At 42.9% G+C, this 16867-nt stretch overlaps 2 protein-coding genes across 2 annotated transcripts; both read left to right on the top strand.

The window, feature by feature from the left end:
- Nucleotides 1–1395: 1395 nt before the first annotated feature.
- Nucleotides 1396–6471, top strand: atp1b1b (ATPase Na+/K+ transporting subunit beta 1b). Its single transcript, XM_028011563.1, has 6 exons — nt 1396–1610; nt 2858–2986; nt 4129–4284; nt 4383–4567; nt 4849–4932; nt 5033–6471. The coding sequence occupies exons 1-6, from the start codon at nt 1520–1522 to the stop codon at nt 5288–5290; spliced, it is 903 nt and encodes a 300-aa protein (XP_027867364.1). The 5' UTR covers nt 1396–1519; the 3' UTR covers nt 5291–6471.
- A 5392-nt stretch (nt 6472–11863) lies between these two features.
- LOC114140747 (cyclic nucleotide-gated channel cone photoreceptor subunit alpha-like) lies at nt 11864–16743 on the top strand. The gene is made up of 7 exons (XM_028010931.1): nt 11864–11925; nt 12497–12574; nt 12701–12757; nt 14537–14659; nt 14862–14963; nt 15060–15166; nt 15244–16743. The coding sequence occupies exons 1-7, from the start codon at nt 11882–11884 to the stop codon at nt 16596–16598; spliced, it is 1866 nt and encodes a 621-aa protein (XP_027866732.1). The 5' UTR covers nt 11864–11881; the 3' UTR covers nt 16599–16743.
- The last annotated feature ends 124 nt before the right edge of the window (nt 16744–16867 follow it).

A 16867-nucleotide genomic window follows, 5' to 3' on the forward strand; every position in this document is an offset into this window, starting at 1 on the left:
TCAGAAGGTAGACCCAAGTCTAACTTCATTAGTTTGAACAGATGAAGGTGGAACCTGCTGTTCACACTGTTATCTGAACGTATAAACAGCGTGCACGTTACAGCTGTCCACGCAGCTTTAGTGAGTAAATATTTAAGTATTCTAAAAAGTCATTCAAAAAAAATCTCTTTTTCATTATTGTGGCATTTAGTAAATCTAGACCATCTTGTGAAAATGTTTGTAAAGTTTCAGTTTTGTCTTCCCGGCGGAGAGATCGAAAGGAGAAATAAGAGAATCAAAGTGACCTTTTCACGAGCTTTTATTTTATACAGGAATAACTTTCGAATTCAGCAAATATTTCTCAAATTTATTCGGCAAAAAAAAATTAATAATAATAAAGTGGAATGCGGGATTTTAGTTCTTTCAAAGTCATGTTGTAAGAAAGACATTAGAGATTTGACTTCCCTTGTCCTTGAGCTGATATTTAAAGGTAAAACCACCATGTGTGAAATCCATTCACTCTTACGCACACATGTTTACAACCAAACAAACGCAGCAGTGTAAGACACCCACATGGCCACACACTGCTAAGCAGTTCTGCACTGTATGAGCGAACTTTGATAACCCACACACCTGGCAAGAGTGTAAAACTGACAGAATTACCCAGGCTTGTGCCATTAACATGTGGGCATGTTAATGAGTAGTGGGCACGCCACGGTTCTCTAACCATGACAACTTACTCAATGACTCAAATTTAACCCAGAATATGTAGTTCATTTTAAGCTTTCATTATAGATGACAGTATTTTGGTTGTTGTTGTTGTTATCATTATTATTATACCTGTGGTTGGAAGGTAGTATAGGATATCTGATTAGGAGGTTTGCATACAGGCACAGCTATGGACACCCACCATGTTAAACAGATGGAAAATAAAAAGGTGAGCAAGAACACAAGAAGAAGCTGGAAAAAAAAACAACTACTTTTCACTTCATGACGGGGATCAGGTGAACACATTGTTTGGTCAGTAATTATTGTTTTAGAGGAACCACCGTCACACGCAATTGTAGGTTTGAGGACTGTAATCTGGCTTTGTGTGTGCCTCATAACAGTTGGAGTGAATTGATTGAACCTGAACAGGAAGATCTCTTACTCTACAAACTAGAGATGCTAATATCTAAAGTTTAAAGTTTAATGTAAGGTCTAACACACTATACTGTCACTTTTTGTCACCAAGCATATATGTCTATATTCTTTATTTTTTTTTTATTGTTATTAATGTATACTTCTATAATGGTTTTTGTCCATGGTCCTGACGTCAGATCGACGCACTGCGTCTCCGCTCCGTAATTGGCCCCCGGCGCTCAGTAAGCACCACTCGGTAAGTTGTCCGGAGTTTTCGGGCGGAGTCAAGAAAGCGTGGGGTTTATATATGGGAGCCCAGCGGCAACTTTGGCACCTCTATCCACTACTCTGAGGCTGGGTGGCAGACGGAGGGAGTCCGCCGGGGAACGAGTGACAGAAGAAAAGAAACGCAGGCAAAATGCCCTCCAATAAAGATGACGGCGGCTGGAAGGAGTTCCTGTGGAATTCAGAGAAGGGGGAGCTGCTGGGGCGAACGGGGGGAAGCTGGTGTGAGTATTGGTGCTGAATGGCCGCGTTTCTCTTCTCCCATCATCAGGCTGAATGCGAGCGCGTGCCGCGACGTGCCGCCACCTGTTCACTCTCTGCGCGACTTACTTCCGAAGCTCTCCGCTAGCTCCAAATGTTTTTATTTTTTATTATAAAAATGTATAAAAACGCATCTTGTTGGTTAAGACACGCTTGTTCCTCCTTATTGTACAGGCGGGGAGCGCCGGCACCGAGCGTGTTGGTTGTTAGGGAAACGTCAACTTTTATGTTTTTAATACTCCCCCTGGAATGAGATGCCTAAGGGTTAAAACTGCATTCAACAGTCCAAGGTGACTCAAGGTGACGGGGGGCCTGGACGGAACCGAAGCGAGAAGTCGGTTTATGGATCTCTATCGGCGTCCTCCCCCTGATCGGGTGTCACCGGGACACAACTTTCTGCGCTCCTTTCCCCTATCGCCGCCACTGCGCATGCGCTAGCCGCTTCTTAATGTCACGCCGGGGACAAACGGGAACACCTGGCTAACATGACATGGGAGCGGGGAGTGCATGAGCCCCAGCTGGGGTCCGCATCATTTGCATCCCGCTTCCGTCCTCTGGGAGGGGAGGGGTCATTTGTCCTTCTGAGGACACCTGAAAGTGCTGATGCAGGAGAGAAACCCGACATGCGCAGTGCTGTGGATTGAAGGTCTTTGGTCCCATTTGTGTTGTGCTGCACATAAATGAGAAGTTTCCCCCATATATTATGAGATGCTCTCGTTAGCTTTAAGTTTTAACTGCAGTTTTCAGCACTAGTACTGGCAAAAAAAATGTATGCAAAAACAGCCAAGATCAGAAAGCACACATGTCTGCCTGTCACTGTTGGAAGTAATGTTCCACCGTGACCTGATGACCTTCCCTTCATGCAGCAAAAAGAGCTTGAGGCTGCTGATGGCTGGCTTGCCACAGCTTCATGTTCTCCTGCAGAACATGAAAGTGCTGCAGTGATGTCACTCTGCATCATCCAGTAGGAGAGTTACCAGTTGACTTGCCACATGCGCCTTTATTTCTCTTTTCGCAACTTTTTTTCCCCCCAGTTCCTCATGTTCCCAAGCGCATGTCCCTTCATAGAGTAAAGGAAGCTCAGAATGCCTCGTCAGGGTATTTTCAGAGCGCTTTCCTCTGCATAACAGATGTGTTGGTGAGGGATCGCGCTCCTCTTGTGTTGCTCTCTGAAAAGTGACTCTGAGCTCCATCTTTTTCTCTCCCGCAGTCAAAGTTGCGCTCTTCTATGTCATCTTCTTCGGCATCCTGGCGGGGATCTTCGTTGGCACCATCCAGGCCATGTTGATGACCTTGAGTGAGAACAAGCCCACCTGGCAGGACAGAGTTGCGCCCCCTGGTAAGAGTCGGCCACCCATGTTCTGTCTAAGCTGTAAGAAAATGGTGCCTGGGATGTTTTGCTGAGTCATGTAAAATTATAGCCTTATGACAGGATCAGTTTGCTCCATTTCCGGCTGAGTTTTTGTAATTTTATATCGATGCGGAGCTTACTCGGTGGATCAGAAGACGTAGCTTTTATTAATCCTGCTGACATGAAAAGTTCTGGGAAAATAATGCATGGCGAAAATAATCTTTTGAGGAAACTAGTGTTAATCTGGGGAAGTGAGGATCCCAATGAAGCCTCTGTCTGTCTAGCATTTATTGACCTGAGCTCCTTCTGACCGTAATCAGCATTGTTGCATGTTGTTTCGTTTGGTAACCCTCGTCCCATCGAAGCCTCCCCAGAGGCCACTCTCTGCAGTGAGGTTGCCAAAGCAGGTTGGGCACATCTGAGGGCAACTGGGCCAGTCGGAGGCCAAGTGGCAGTCAGCTGCTGTTCAAAGAGAAAGTATACCTCTTTGTGTTGAGATTTGGGGTGATCGAGTTTTTGATGGGTTCCTACAGAGTCTGGGAATTGAGACTGGTATTTTTTCAGGCCTTCATAGACGTGGAAAAAGATTTGAATCAATTTGTAAGCTGTCTTTTCGTGTCCTACATTAGCACTTAGCACAGTTAGTGCTAATTGCTTTAGCTCAGATTTCTATATCCACAATGTTGCATGGCAGAAAATGTTGAATGCACAAAAGATTAAAACTGAACTGCTCTTTTCGGCTTTCTGTTATCTGCTGAAGTTGGCAGCTCACTTCTTCTTCACTTCAGACATGGAGCTGTTCACGTCCATCACTTAAAACCTGGTACTAAACAGGATGTGTTGGTTTTCATAGATGTTCCTTTCAGCCACTTCATTTGACAGAACACACTGCCACCTACTGACCAGCAGGTGTAACTCCAATCTATAGTCTATTTTCTTAGAGAGTACAGATTCTCAAAGAGTTCCCCTCCAGCTGCAACAACTTCTGCAACAAAGAGTGTTGAAGTTGTATGGGGTGTTTGCTTATCTGACGGCATTTTGTTTAGTTTCGGGCAGGTTTGAAGGTTCCGGCAGCAGCGTGTGGAAAGCTGCTGTCAGTAATAACTCTGCTTCTTTGGTGCCCCCTGCAGGCCTTTCACACACCCCACGTGTTGACAAAGCTGAGGTGTTCTTCAGCGTGAGGGAGTCGGAGACCTACCTGCCTTATGTCAAAGCTATGAGGGACTTCGTGAAACTTTACGATGACAACATTCAGACCAACAACATGTTGTTTGAGGACTGCGGTGGTAGGCTTCCTTTTATTCTTTGAAGGGATGTTCGAGAAGCAGGCAGAAAAATAAAACCGCTTCTATGTCCAACTGTCCCCTTCCACTGGCCCTTTCAGAACAACCCGCAGACTACAAGCATAGAGGTGACTTGGAGAGCGACATGGGTGGCGTTAAGGCTTGCAGGTTCCCCAGGACTCTGCTGGGTCCTTGCTCCGGCATTGAAGACAATGATTTTGGCTTCAAGGACGGCAAGCCATGCCTGATTGTGAAGCTCAACCGGATCGTCAACTTTCGTCCCAGGGTACTTCTGCTCTCACTACTTCTATGTTTGATGTCCTACTTCCACATTTCCTTCTGGGTCCTTTATATCTTCCATAGTCATCTCCTTTCTACCTTATATTTGCTGCCATTTTCCTTTTATCTCCTACCTTTTTTCTTTTCATCCTTCCTCTATCTTTCCTTCTTGTATTGTTCAAGTTCTTTCTTAATTGTAACTTTTTCCCACATGTCCGACCACTCCCCCTTCTGTCCTGCCGTCTTTGCTTCTTTCATTTTAAGACGTCTATGATTTGTCTTCTTTAGCCTCCCAGCAACAATGACAGCATTCCTGAAGAGGCAAAGCCCAAAGTCCAGGCCAACATCATCCCTCTCTACTGCACTAACAAGGTATCAAATCCTTTTTAACTTCTTTCTTTCTTATAAACACCCTTTTCCCTCCTTTTTTCCTCCAAATCAATGCATTTCTTTTTTTTCCCCCACATCCTAGAGAGAGGAGGATGCTGATAAAATCGGGGAGATCAAATATTACGGAATAGGCGAGGGCTTCCCTCTGCAGTATTACCCCTACTACGGCAAGCGCCATCATCCCCAATACCTCCAGCCACTGGTGGCGCTGCAGTTCACCAACCTGACCCGGAACACTGAACTGCGCATCGAGTGCAAAGTGTTTGGAGAAAACCTCTACTACAACGAGAAGGACCGCTACCAGGGACGCTTTGACATCAAGATCCAGGTTGACTCATGACCGTCCGGAATATAGCACCCTCCATCTCTCCCCACACGTCCCTTTAAACGGTACCGCACATGCGAAGGGAAGAGTCGACCCTCACTAGTCTTAAACTGATGAAAGGAAATGCTTGTTGGGGCGTTGTGGTAATCAGCCTTCATTACTAGCTTCTGCACCTCTTTCTAGCCTTTAGACTTAAATTTAGAGAAGAAATTAGCAGTAGGGCCAATAAGCGTCTAGTTATTCCAATGTAAATGAGTTTCCCACAAGCCATGGGACGTCACCGAAGAGTGTAATTCATCCCGTCTGTCCCCTCTACATATTGTTGCCTTGTGGTGGTTTTGGAGAGAGCAGGACTTGGTGAATCTGGTCCCTCTAAAATGCACCTTCCCTCTATGCATCTGGAGCAGCTCTTGGTGTGCCTGAAACTAAAGCACACTTTTATTAACGCCATGATTTCAAACGGGCGGTTCACTCTTCTGATCTATGTAAGGAAAGCTGCGGTCCAGGGAGCCTCTTCCCCTTTGTGTCTTTTACCTCTGATCATGAGATGCTTTAATCTATTTTTCCTCTTGTGGGTTTTACTGCTGGGGTTCAAACCTTTTTTTTTTTTTTGTTTATTTGCCTTGAATGTAGACTTGCGTGTCCAGGCTGTTAGACACTTTAGCCTGCTGTTGGGGCAATGGTGCTGACTTGTTTTTAACATTTCTTGTTTCTTTTTTTGTTTTTTTTTGTTCTGCTGGATTTCAAACAGCATTGTGGCGTAACTCTGAATGTGCGAGTCATTTAAACATGGTGGGAACATTTTTATATTTATGCAGATGTACATTTTTGTTTCCTTGCAGAATCTTTTAAATGTATAAAGGCAATACCAAAGTGAGTTGGAGAAGCAATGCTGTACTCCTTTCTAAGAAGGTCATCATGTTAAGTGCTAAAGTCCATGTCTTGCCTTGCAACCTTTCAACAGTTAACTTCTGGTTATGAATGTAGTTGGAAGTAAACTAAACTAGTCGCAGGCAGATTGAACTCCATTCATTTCAGAAAACGCTAACTAACTCTGCCTAATGCTGGTACCCGAAATACTCCATAGGATCTCATGTTGATGTTAAATGCTCAACCTGATGTTTAGCAAGCCTTTCATTAGTTCACCCACCTTTATTTCATCAGAAATGAAGACAAATAAAGTATAGTGAACCTTTGTCCTGTGTTTCATTTGATGTCTGTCAAAGTCTTCCATGCACAGATAGAGCTTTGCTGCTCGCCCATTGAACAGGTTCACTTCATTTGACACTGCCTCCTACTGAGCAGCCAGGGTAAATTCACAATTCAATTCAGTTTCTCCAAGTTCTTTAAGAACAAAACGGGCCAATTTTGATGTAGAAATGTACAGACGTTCAATCCGAACTCTATAGCAACGGTTAAATTTATCGTTCCATCTAGGAAGTGTCCTGAGGAAACCCGGTCAGGTGCATCAAGACGCTAACTTCTGAAGGAATCTCTGATGCTGAACATAAATGTGGCGACATTAGATGGGGAGAACTCGCCTTTTGCAGGAAGAAACCTCCAGCAAAACCAGAACTGGTCCTATTGTTGGCAGCCATCTTGGCTCACCTGACTCTGGGTTTAAGATGAAGCATACACAAAAAAACACAGAAGTGATGATCCAGGAGTACTTTCTATGTTAAAATAAAGGTGAAGAGTTGACGGTAAGAAACAGTTAAAACATGAGAACTCACTCAGTATGGAAAACTAGAGAACACACTGCTAGTCAGAGAACTGGCCCCTTTAATTATGCTGTCTTGGAAAGAAACAGTCAAGTGTATTATAGTGAAACATAATATTCATAAGACAAAGAATCGTTGTTATTGCAAAAGGGAAGGGGGAGGACTTCCTGTTCCTGGAAAGGCTTAACAAGCTCTTTAAAGGAATCGAGTATTTGACCCGTTGTTGGGTTGTCCACTAGAATGGACACCCAAAGGGATGTGGAATGGTTTCTATTTAAAGAGAGAGCGTTGTCTTTGCTGGACCTGGTGCTGGTGCTCATTTCGGGGGAGATAAGCGAACTGTAACTGGAAATTCTTGTAAGACCTAAAAACCTGTGTTTTGGGGTCTAACGTTTCCTTAATCTAATAATTCCTTTATCATTTCAGTAATATTCGGAGTTCTTCAATGTGAACCCAAACTGCTTGTGGGGAAGGAGATGATTGTTTCAAGACGATCAACAAAACTTTACGAAATATTTTCTGTTTTGTGTCATTTGGGTGACCAATCTTATTATTTTTACCATTTTCTTTCCCTAAATGCCAGAATAGTGGGGAAATTTCCCTTTAAACTGTCTGACTTTGGGTTTCCTAAACCACTTTGTAGCTGACGTCAGGCAGTAGAAGAGAGAATTTCGGCCTCTTATCAGTTGTTTAAGAACAATGATGAAATATGACGATCAAAATGCTTTGAAAAGAATCTCCTGAAGACACTTTGGGCCTGTTTTCTCCCTCTGCAGAGGATTTGATCCTCCTCCTCTCATCCCACCTCAGACATGAATGAATGAACCTAAGAGACCTGAGAGGGAGGGGGATGGTGGGGTCTCAAGTGACTCAAGGATTTCTGTAACTGTGAAGTCATTCTGCTTTGGCTGTGCAGGCAGGTGGAGGCTATGGGATTCAGTTGCAGATGCATGTCTCTGTAATTATAGGAGGGAGCTGCTAACACCAGGGATGTTGTTTCAGGGTTTCACCTTACCCCGAGCCCAAAGACTGCAGAGCCAGCAGCTTGCTTAATGCATCGCATTCTTCCTGCCTCTCTGCCCCCAGGCAGGGGTTAATTTCCCCTGCTCAATGATCGTAAGACCAACCTTGGTCTTAAGATCAAGGATGGTCTTAAGACCGATCTTGGAAGTGTAGCAGTTCCCCTTTGCAGTGGGTGGCGATGAAGGAAGCTGTTTGGGTTTCTGGGTGTGAGGATCCACTGTCCACTGCGACGCGGTGGAGCACCGACCTTCATCACACAGAGGTCACACTGGCGGGTTTCTAGCTGGAGCAGTTTCCTGGGATTTTGTCAGTTCATACAGAACCATGGACCAGACAGCCGGGCAAACTAATTACCAAATATGAAAAATAGCAGCTAAAAAAAAAATAAATCCAACAATAGAATTTTTTGACAGCTTCATATTAGAGCTGGTTTCTCCAAATTAAACGACCCAGTCTCCAACTGAATGTCTTCAACCCCTTCATGACAGCCATCTTTAGTCCTCAGTAGATCTTTCTGCTGTTATGACCAACCAGTAGCCGCCTCACGGATCTGCTGGAAGCCGCTGCTAGCTTCCTCTGCCTGCCACCGGGTGGCACTATGCTGTTAAATTTTCCAACACGATGGAGGAAATATTTTTCTTCTTCTCTTTTTTTGTTCAGAATTTTTCAACCTGCATCACATTGGATGCATTCCCTGCATGAATGTCAGATTTAGGTTATCCATGGCATCTTAATGCAATTCAGCCTTTGATTAGGCCACTACTGAGTGGCTTCATTCCTGTTTACTACTGGTCTGTCAGTCGGTGATGTTGCTCCTATAATCACCTGGATCCTTCACTGGCCTCTCAGTAACGCTGGAACATCTTCTAGCCAGCAGGTGTTTGATGGGGACAAAACGTTCCCATGGCGACGCTCACAGAGCTCAGGCTGGAATGGAGTTAATTGGCGAGGCACACCACTGTCAGCAGTTCGTTAGCACATCAGCAGGCCTGGGAATTAACTATAACTTCCCTGTTTGATCAGCTTTTCCTGTCCTACTGAAGTATTCACTGACATACAGGAGCAGCCAAGGGGTTTAGTTCACACAGCCGAGCCCACCCACCCGGCTGGTATTAATGCACATGTGGGAGATGATGAGCTCTGGGTGGGAGTCTCAGAAAATTAATCACCCCGGAGACCAACTGGAATGAATCCCTGAGACAGAAATATGAAAACAACTGTGATACGTACTCATCATAATTCTGAATAAATGGATGGATGATTTTTTTTTTTGTTTTGGGGGTTTTTTCAGCTTACTACATCAAAACCCACAGGTCACTCTGTTTCTCTGGTATTGCTCAGGGCTCCGTCTACGGTCTGTTTACTTTCAGTAAGTTCGTTTTATCATTTGAAACAAAAAATAACCAAATTTGCTAACAAAGCAGTTCGTTGCCCAATTTTTCATTTTGGTTTAAAAAGAAAAATGAAAAAGCTGGGGGGTTTAATTTAAAAACGAACTGCCTGAATGTACACGGCCCGTCAGGACTCTGGCAGCAGCATTTTAGACAGCGTTGCAGTACTCCAGCCCACTGAAAAGAAAACCATCCCACAGCTTTTCTGTTTCCTGTTTTGACAGGAAACAAAAGTGATGCGCTGTGAATATGCTCTGTCCATTTGCTTTTGAAGGAAACTGAAGTGGGAGTGAACTGGAAGAAGGCAACAGGAAACGCCTAGAATCTCAGACAGCAACCCTGTTCTCCCATTGTCCTTGTTGTCCTGGTGTTGATCCCCTCAGCTGGTAGCCAGGCAGGCAAAGGGAAACAGGGGGTGATCATTTTAGATCAGCTGAGGATACCAGGATTGTCCCACTCCTCTTTGAGCTGCAGGTGGAGTCATGATGTTTTGCTTTAGCTCTCCACTCTAAGAGGATTTGCTCAGACTGGAGGGGATAGAAATAAGGAAGGAGCTCAGACTGCATAAAGTCCTGTTAGTGTTGCAGTTAGTGCTTTAAAAATACTATCAGTAAACATAAATGACAGTTTGCTATGTGATTTATAGCTGAATGAGGACACAGCGCAACAGCTAAAAGTAATGCAGGGTGAAATTGAAATGTATTCCCGTTCAAGTACTGGCCTTTTCCATTAACCTATCAGGGGTACCCAAAGCCATGACATCATCATTTGGGTTTTCCTTCACTGTTTAAAGAGATAGTAAGCATTCTGTATGTAAACCTCTGACTTTAAAGACGTTAATAAATAAATCTCTGCTATATTTTTTCCGTCACTTTTTGTAGCATCTAGCTAATAGAAATAATTTTTAAAAAGCGAGGAGTTTGGTTTGATTTAACTTCAAACAGTGAGAAAAAGAGGTGTGTGTCTTTTTAAAAAAAAATTTTTTTAACATATGTAAACATTTGGCTCCAAATGGATATAGTGACAAATCACAACACGTGTCACCTCAAGGCCCTTTACCAAATATATATATATATATATATATATATATATACATTTCAATCATACAAACAGATTCCAAGTCAAGTTTCATCTCAACGTGCATGAAAGCAATAGAAAACTTTTCCAGCTTGTTGGAAGCTGAGCTAAATTAGAAAAGAAAATTCTGCGTCCCATTTGTGCTGCCGCCCTGGGCAGCTGCCTTTATGGCCCAAATCAAAAGCCACTACTGGTCATGGGCTCTTTTTTTTTTTTTTTTTTTTTACATCACAGAATCATTTTAATGCTCAAAGATTAGGTGGTGTCACTGAACTGACTGAGAAAGATAATCAATGACTCTAAAACGATGTTTAAGATCCATCAGTCCGTCAGGATTCAACGACCTGGACGAGGTTTGCAGCTGAGGGAGGAGAAATGTCTCGCTCCCTTCCTCCTCCTCCTCCTCCTCCTCCTCTCACCTCCTGCTGGGAGGTGTCACTACGATAAGGATTTCCTCCACCAGCAGAGGACGAACTCCGCAGAGCGAGGAGACGACTTTGTTCACTGAGCTGCGCTTCCTTCCTGGTGATGTGTTATTTTCTGGAGGAGAGTGTTGCTCTGTTGGGTGTGAAACAGCAGGATGGAGTTTAATCAGAGCTCACCCTGAATCCTCTGCAGTCACAGACGCTCCTCCTCCTCCTCATCATCATCATCATCATCTTCTTCGTCATCATCTTTCTCGTCATCGTCATCATTTACACTCAGGTAAATTTCAACTGCTGAGGTGGTTAAAGTGAAGAAAACTACTCGAGTCCGAGGCTTAGCAAGTCACGTTGGTCTGTAAATCTAATTTTAGTTTCTGTAATCTGCGAGAAAAGGATTTCAGCGAACTCGTACTGGAGAGGCTTAATGAGCTAATGTGAAAAACACAAACCAATTCTGGTTTTATTTATAATTCAGACAGGTCGTCCGCTCATTCAGTTTGCAGACATGAGATAAATGGTTTCTAATGTAAGAGCTGAAGTTTGTGCCTGAATTAATGATAAAAAACCTGGATGATCACGGCGTGGGTCTGCAGTCCTGCTGGACCTGCGTAACACTGATGATCTTTAAAACAGACTCCCTATATACATGACACTGAATCTTTGTTCTTCTCTCTGTTTGACATTAAATCAGACAAAACCTTTCAACCTAAGTAGGATTAACAAAATGACTATACTTCTGAGGGTTACATTATCAGTACACTTACACCAGGTACTATCTCAATTATCTGTGGCACGAGTCAGAAGTACCATTATTATTTCCTAAAACAGCAAAAGTAACCAGTCAAGCCAGAGATTTTGGTGCCTCTTTTTGGAAAACATGTTTACTATGAGGCATTGACTCATGATTAATATTTCTGTTATGTGTTGTCATAGCACCTGTGTGCCAGACTGACTGTCCTGTGTTACAGGATGGAGCCCCAGCAGCAGGCAGTAGGAACAGGACTTCTGTCCAGGTGAGAGCAGATAAAGCCTCACTAAACAGTGGATTATGGGGTTCCATTTGTGCCAAAAATATGTTTTGTGTCTGTAGCAAATGATGAGATACTCTATTGTACTTAGATATTGCAGTTTCTGTTAGTGTCATTTATGAAAAAATTTGTATACGTTTCTATAATGAGTCCTCAAAGTTGATCTGAAGCTGTTGGGTGCTAAAATTTGCAAATCCTTGACACCACCTCTAAAAATGCTTATAATTGCCATTTTAATAGTTCAAACACCAAATATACATGAATATGCATTAATACAGAGGAAGATGTCTTGGCACTAACATCCCCAGTCTTCCTTATATTAGCAGTACAGCCAATCACTGTACTCACTGAGAGACCCAATCCCACAACATTGCATATTTTATTTTATCCCAACTTGCAACAAGACAAGAAACAAGAACTCACTCTTTAAAAAGCTCCACAGGTTTCTGAACCTGCAGATAAAGATGACTACTTTCGGGAGGCTTGTTTGACAGTCTCAGGCAAGACTCACTATTTTTCTAACCATCAAATAATTTTTTTGGTTCTCTTCTCAAAGGCTTTCAAACATGACACGCTTTGGAAGGAGCAGCGTTGGTCCTGGAGAGTCCGGCCTCAGCAACCAGAGGACAGATCGGTGAGCTGTGCATAACCACGTAGTTCTTCATATCTAGCTTATGGCAGTTTAGCATGATGCTCCTCTCTCTGTATGCTGAGGGAATTTATCAAAATGAATGAACTTCTCCATTTGTTCCTGTTGCAGGGAGAAACGGTGGTCCCTAGCTGCGCAAAACACAAACAACTCCAACAACAACGATGGGTAAGTCACAAATTGTCTCATAAATTTATGTCAGGTGAGCTGACATAAACGCCTCTGTATAAAACCTTTTACTCATACTGTTCTGACAAACTGCCAGCAAGCCACTCCCCTCTGCCAAACCCCTCTACTGCATCTTTCTTCTCTGCTGGAGTGATGAGAACCAGGTGGATTCAATCTCCTACCAATCAGAGTGTAGGTACTTAAGGGGTGACTGACCTGTCACTCCTGGTTTTGAAGTGCCACAGCACGAAAGCAAACAATCCTGGTAGCACGTAAATTGAAACTGTGCAAAAGTTTCTAAAAAAACTGTGAAGGACAGCCGGTATGCTTACAATACTGTTGCTCATAAACATGGACTTGGATTGATTGTTTGAGAGTTAATATTATTGAAAAGAAAAAGTAGGCTGTGAAGAGCATAAAGCCCAGTTGAAGTCAGCAGATGGTTATACTGTCCTTCTGCCAATGCTTCATTTCAACCTTGAATCAGAAAGTCTGCATGACAGTGACGGGTTGTGGAGTTGACCATGAGCACGTCTACAGCCCAAAGTTCAGGACAATGAATAAGACTACATCTGCTTTCAATTCTTGGTTTTACAGGTGCATCAAGAGTTTCTAAGGTAGACTTTGTTTTTTTTACTTTTTCTTTTGTCAAAAACATTTTCCCTTTCCAAATTCTAGAAAATCTGTTGTTCAGTTTAGTACACATGGTAAGTCTGGAATCATGAAGCCGGGACAAAGATTTCAAAACGTATCACATCAAGCCCCAATCTAAAGAAATTCAAGAACAAATCAGACACAGTCGTCAATAACTGTGTGTGTATGAAGTGTTGCAAAGCCATTTTTATGACTTTGTAACACCGTGGTACTTTCTGGACTTTGGTACTCCAGGAATATACGATGGGAAACATGAAACTGTGGCGAACCTTCCAATGAGCGATTCTGTCATAAAAAAAGTAATTGATAACGGCCCGATCAATGAAAAATCCTGAATAGATTAGTGTCCAGTCCACCAAAGTTACCTTCAGGCAGTGGTTCCCAAAGATTTTCTGGGCCCCCCTATGGATTACAATAAAAATCCCCCCCAAAAAAGAAAAAGAAAATCCACTGGGCACACACATTGTTCAACCAGACATAAACCTAAACACATATTTTGTTTTCAAACTCCACTGAAGTTCATTTCACACTTCAGGTCGCAACAAAACACACTGCAAACCATCTTTACAGTGAAACACTTTTGTGTAACCGTTTTGTTTTTTTTAATTTTATTTATCCATACCGCTTCCTGTGCCCCCCCTGCAACGCCCCACACTTTGGGAACCACTGCCCTAAGAGCTCATCAGGACTTCATGTAGGAGGTTGGAGAAGAACTTAGAACAACATATAAAGCTCTGCAGGCCTCAAATGTTCATGATTCTACAGCAGAGACAGGCACTGCAAACCAGCTGAAGTCAAGAAGGAGATTTTGTTGTCAATAGACACTGAACATTTTTTTTTTTTTAAGTGCACATGGTGTAGATGAAATACATATAAACTAAAAAGTGGCTTTTCATTGGCTCTGTGTGCAATTGATCTACATAACATATCCGTTTCATATTTTTAATTGAATTGATGAGATGAATCATGTGAAATATGTACATGTGTCACTGTAACAACAAAAAGTATTCACTTTACTGGTCATAATGTTGTGCCTGATTTGTATTCAGAACCACCGGTCTATTGAACTGTGATATTCCTTACTGACACGTTCCCCTAATCTGGCTTTTTACAATTGTTTTTTAGGAAAAAGGAGGAAAAGAAGGATGAGAAAAAAGATGAGAAAAAGGATGAGAAGAAAGATGATAAGAAGGACGCAAAGAAGGATGAAAAGAAAGATGACAAAAAGGATGATAAAAAAGAGCCACCGTAAGTACCTTAATCAGTTTCTTGAATTTGAGTGGTACACCGACCACTCCCTCATGGGAAGTTAAAGACATTTACCGTATGTCTACTGATGCTCTATTTGTCATAATTTTGTTATAAAGTCAAGCTCTGTGGTTGTGGTAATGAATAGTACACTGTCCTCACTAATGACGTTGTTGTCTACTCACCGTGGCCTATCAACCAGGAAGGAGGTGTGGATCATGGACCCTGCTAGCGATATGTACTACAACTGGCTGTGCACAGTCTCCGTGCCGGTCTTCTACAACCTGATGTTTCTTGTGGCAAGGTTTGGGTTTCCGTAACTTTTTTAATCCATTTCATGTATCATTTTATTTTCATTCACTACTGTCGACTTTTTCTTGACGACTTTGCCTCCATGTAGGGCATGTTTTAACGAACTCCAATATGCTAACTCAACACTGTGGATGGCTTTGGACTACATATCAGATGTTATCTACTATGTAGACACCTTTGTGAGAGTCAGGACTGGTAAGCAAAGGCAGAGTTATTTCTTTCAGCTTTTGTCACAGACGGTTCACTTCCTAAAGCTTGCAATGTTCCAACAGGTTTCTTGGAGCAAGGACTGCTTGTGAAGGATGAAAAGGTGCTAAAAGAAAAGTACACAAAGACCCTGCAGTTTAAGTTAGATATGATGTCCATCATTCCTACTGACTTTGTGTTTCTTTATATTGGAATCAACAACCCAGAGTGGAGGTTCAACCGTCTCTTTAGGTCAGCTCGACTCTTTGAGTTCTTTGACCGGACGGAAACTCGAACTAACTTTCCAAACATCTTTCGAATTGCAAATCTGGTACTTTACATTATCATCATCATTCACTGGAACGCTTGTCTCTACTTTGCTGTCTCCAAGACTCTTGGTTTTGGTACAGACACATGGGTATATCCTAACATGAGCAATCCTGATTATGCTCGTCTGACCAGACAGTACATCTACTGTTTTTACTGGTCCACCCTTACCTTGACAACCATTGGAGAGACCCCACCTCCAGTCAGGGACATAGAGTACTTTTTTGTTGTAGCCGACTTTCTCACTGGGGTTTTGATCTTTGCAACAATTGTAGGCAATGTTGGTGCCATGATTTCCAACATGAATGCTGCGCGCGTGGAGTTTCAGGCCAAGATTGACTCAATCAAGCAGTACATGCAATTTCGGAAGGTCACAAAAGATCTGGAGGCAAGGGTGGTGAAGTGGTTTGACTACTTGTGGACAGAGGGGAAGTCCTGTGACGAGAAACTGGTACTAAAGAATCTGCCTGACAAGCTTAAGGCTGAGATAGCCATCAACGTCCACCTGGAGACTCTGAGAAAAGTACGTATCTTTCAAGACTGTGAAGCAGGTTTACTGGTGGAGTTGGTTCTGAAGCTTCAACCTCAGGTCTTCAGCCCTGGTGACTACATCTGTAAAAAAGGGGACATTGGCAGGGAAATGTACATAATCAAAGAAGGAAAGCTAGCCGTTGTGGCAGATGACGGGGTGACGCAATTTGTTGTCCTCAGTGATGGGGCATATTTTGGAGAAATCAGCATCCTTGGAATAAAGGGCAGCAAAGCAGGAAACCGGAGAACTGCCAACATCCGAAGTGTTGGCTACTCAGATTTGTTTGCACTATCCAAAGATGATCTAATGGAGGCTCTCATTGAATATCCTGATGCTAAATATGCTCTGGAGGACAAGGGAAGGGCCATTTTGATGAAGGATAATCTCATAGATGAGTCGCTGGTAGCTGCTGTTGATGCCAAGGATTTGGAGGATAAAGTCAACCGGATTGAAGGCAGTGTGGACGTCATGACGATCAAACTTCGAAAGCTCACAAATCAATATGAATCCTCTCAGCGTAAACTCAATCAGCGGCTCGCTAACTTGTCAAATGAGGTCAAAAGCCTCAGAGATGATGAGTGATGTTTGCTGGGAAATTAGTCTACAAAGAGATAGTGAAGGCTTGTCGTCTTTGGCACTGTAGAGCTTTTATACTCAATAAATGAAACAGTTGGACAGTGTTTCTACTCACTATCCCCATACAAAATATACTAAAATAAAAAAGGCTGCCTTTAAAGTTCTCCATTGTGTCTTTCCAGTTGGGCTCATAAGGATGAGCCTGGTAAGGTCTACAAGCACTGAACACAAAAGCAATGCTAACAGAACCATGCTAAATATCACCCAACCTATTA

Source organism: Xiphophorus couchianus, chromosome 24 (assembly GCF_001444195.1).
Source record: "Xiphophorus couchianus chromosome 24, X_couchianus-1.0, whole genome shotgun sequence".
NCBI classification, from domain to species: domain Eukaryota; kingdom Metazoa; phylum Chordata; class Actinopteri; order Cyprinodontiformes; family Poeciliidae; genus Xiphophorus; species Xiphophorus couchianus.

What these genes read in the sequence shown, in the direction of transcription:
- LOC114140747 (XM_028010931.1), top strand. Translation starts at nt 11,882, where the DNA reads ATGGAGCCCCAGCAGCAGGCAGTAGGAACAGGACTTCTGTCCAG. An exon ending in AGCAACCAGAGGACAGATCG is followed by an intron (nt 12,575 to 12,700) that starts GTGAGCTGTGCA and finishes TTCCTGTTGCAG; the next exon opens with GGAGAAACGGTGGTCCCTAG. An exon ending in CTGATGTTTCTTGTGGCAAG is followed by an intron (nt 14,964 to 15,059) that starts GTTTGGGTTTCC and finishes GCCTCCATGTAG; the next exon opens with GGCATGTTTTAACGAACTCC.
- atp1b1b (XM_028011563.1), top strand. Translation starts at nt 1,520, where the DNA reads ATGCCCTCCAATAAAGATGACGGCGGCTGGAAGGAGTTCCTGTGGAAT. An exon ending in GGACAGAGTTGCGCCCCCTG is followed by an intron (nt 2,987 to 4,128) that starts GTAAGAGTCGGC and finishes TGCCCCCTGCAG; the next exon opens with GCCTTTCACACACCCCACGT. An exon ending in GTTGTTTGAGGACTGCGGTG is followed by an intron (nt 4,285 to 4,382) that starts GTAGGCTTCCTT and finishes TGGCCCTTTCAG; the next exon opens with AACAACCCGCAGACTACAAG.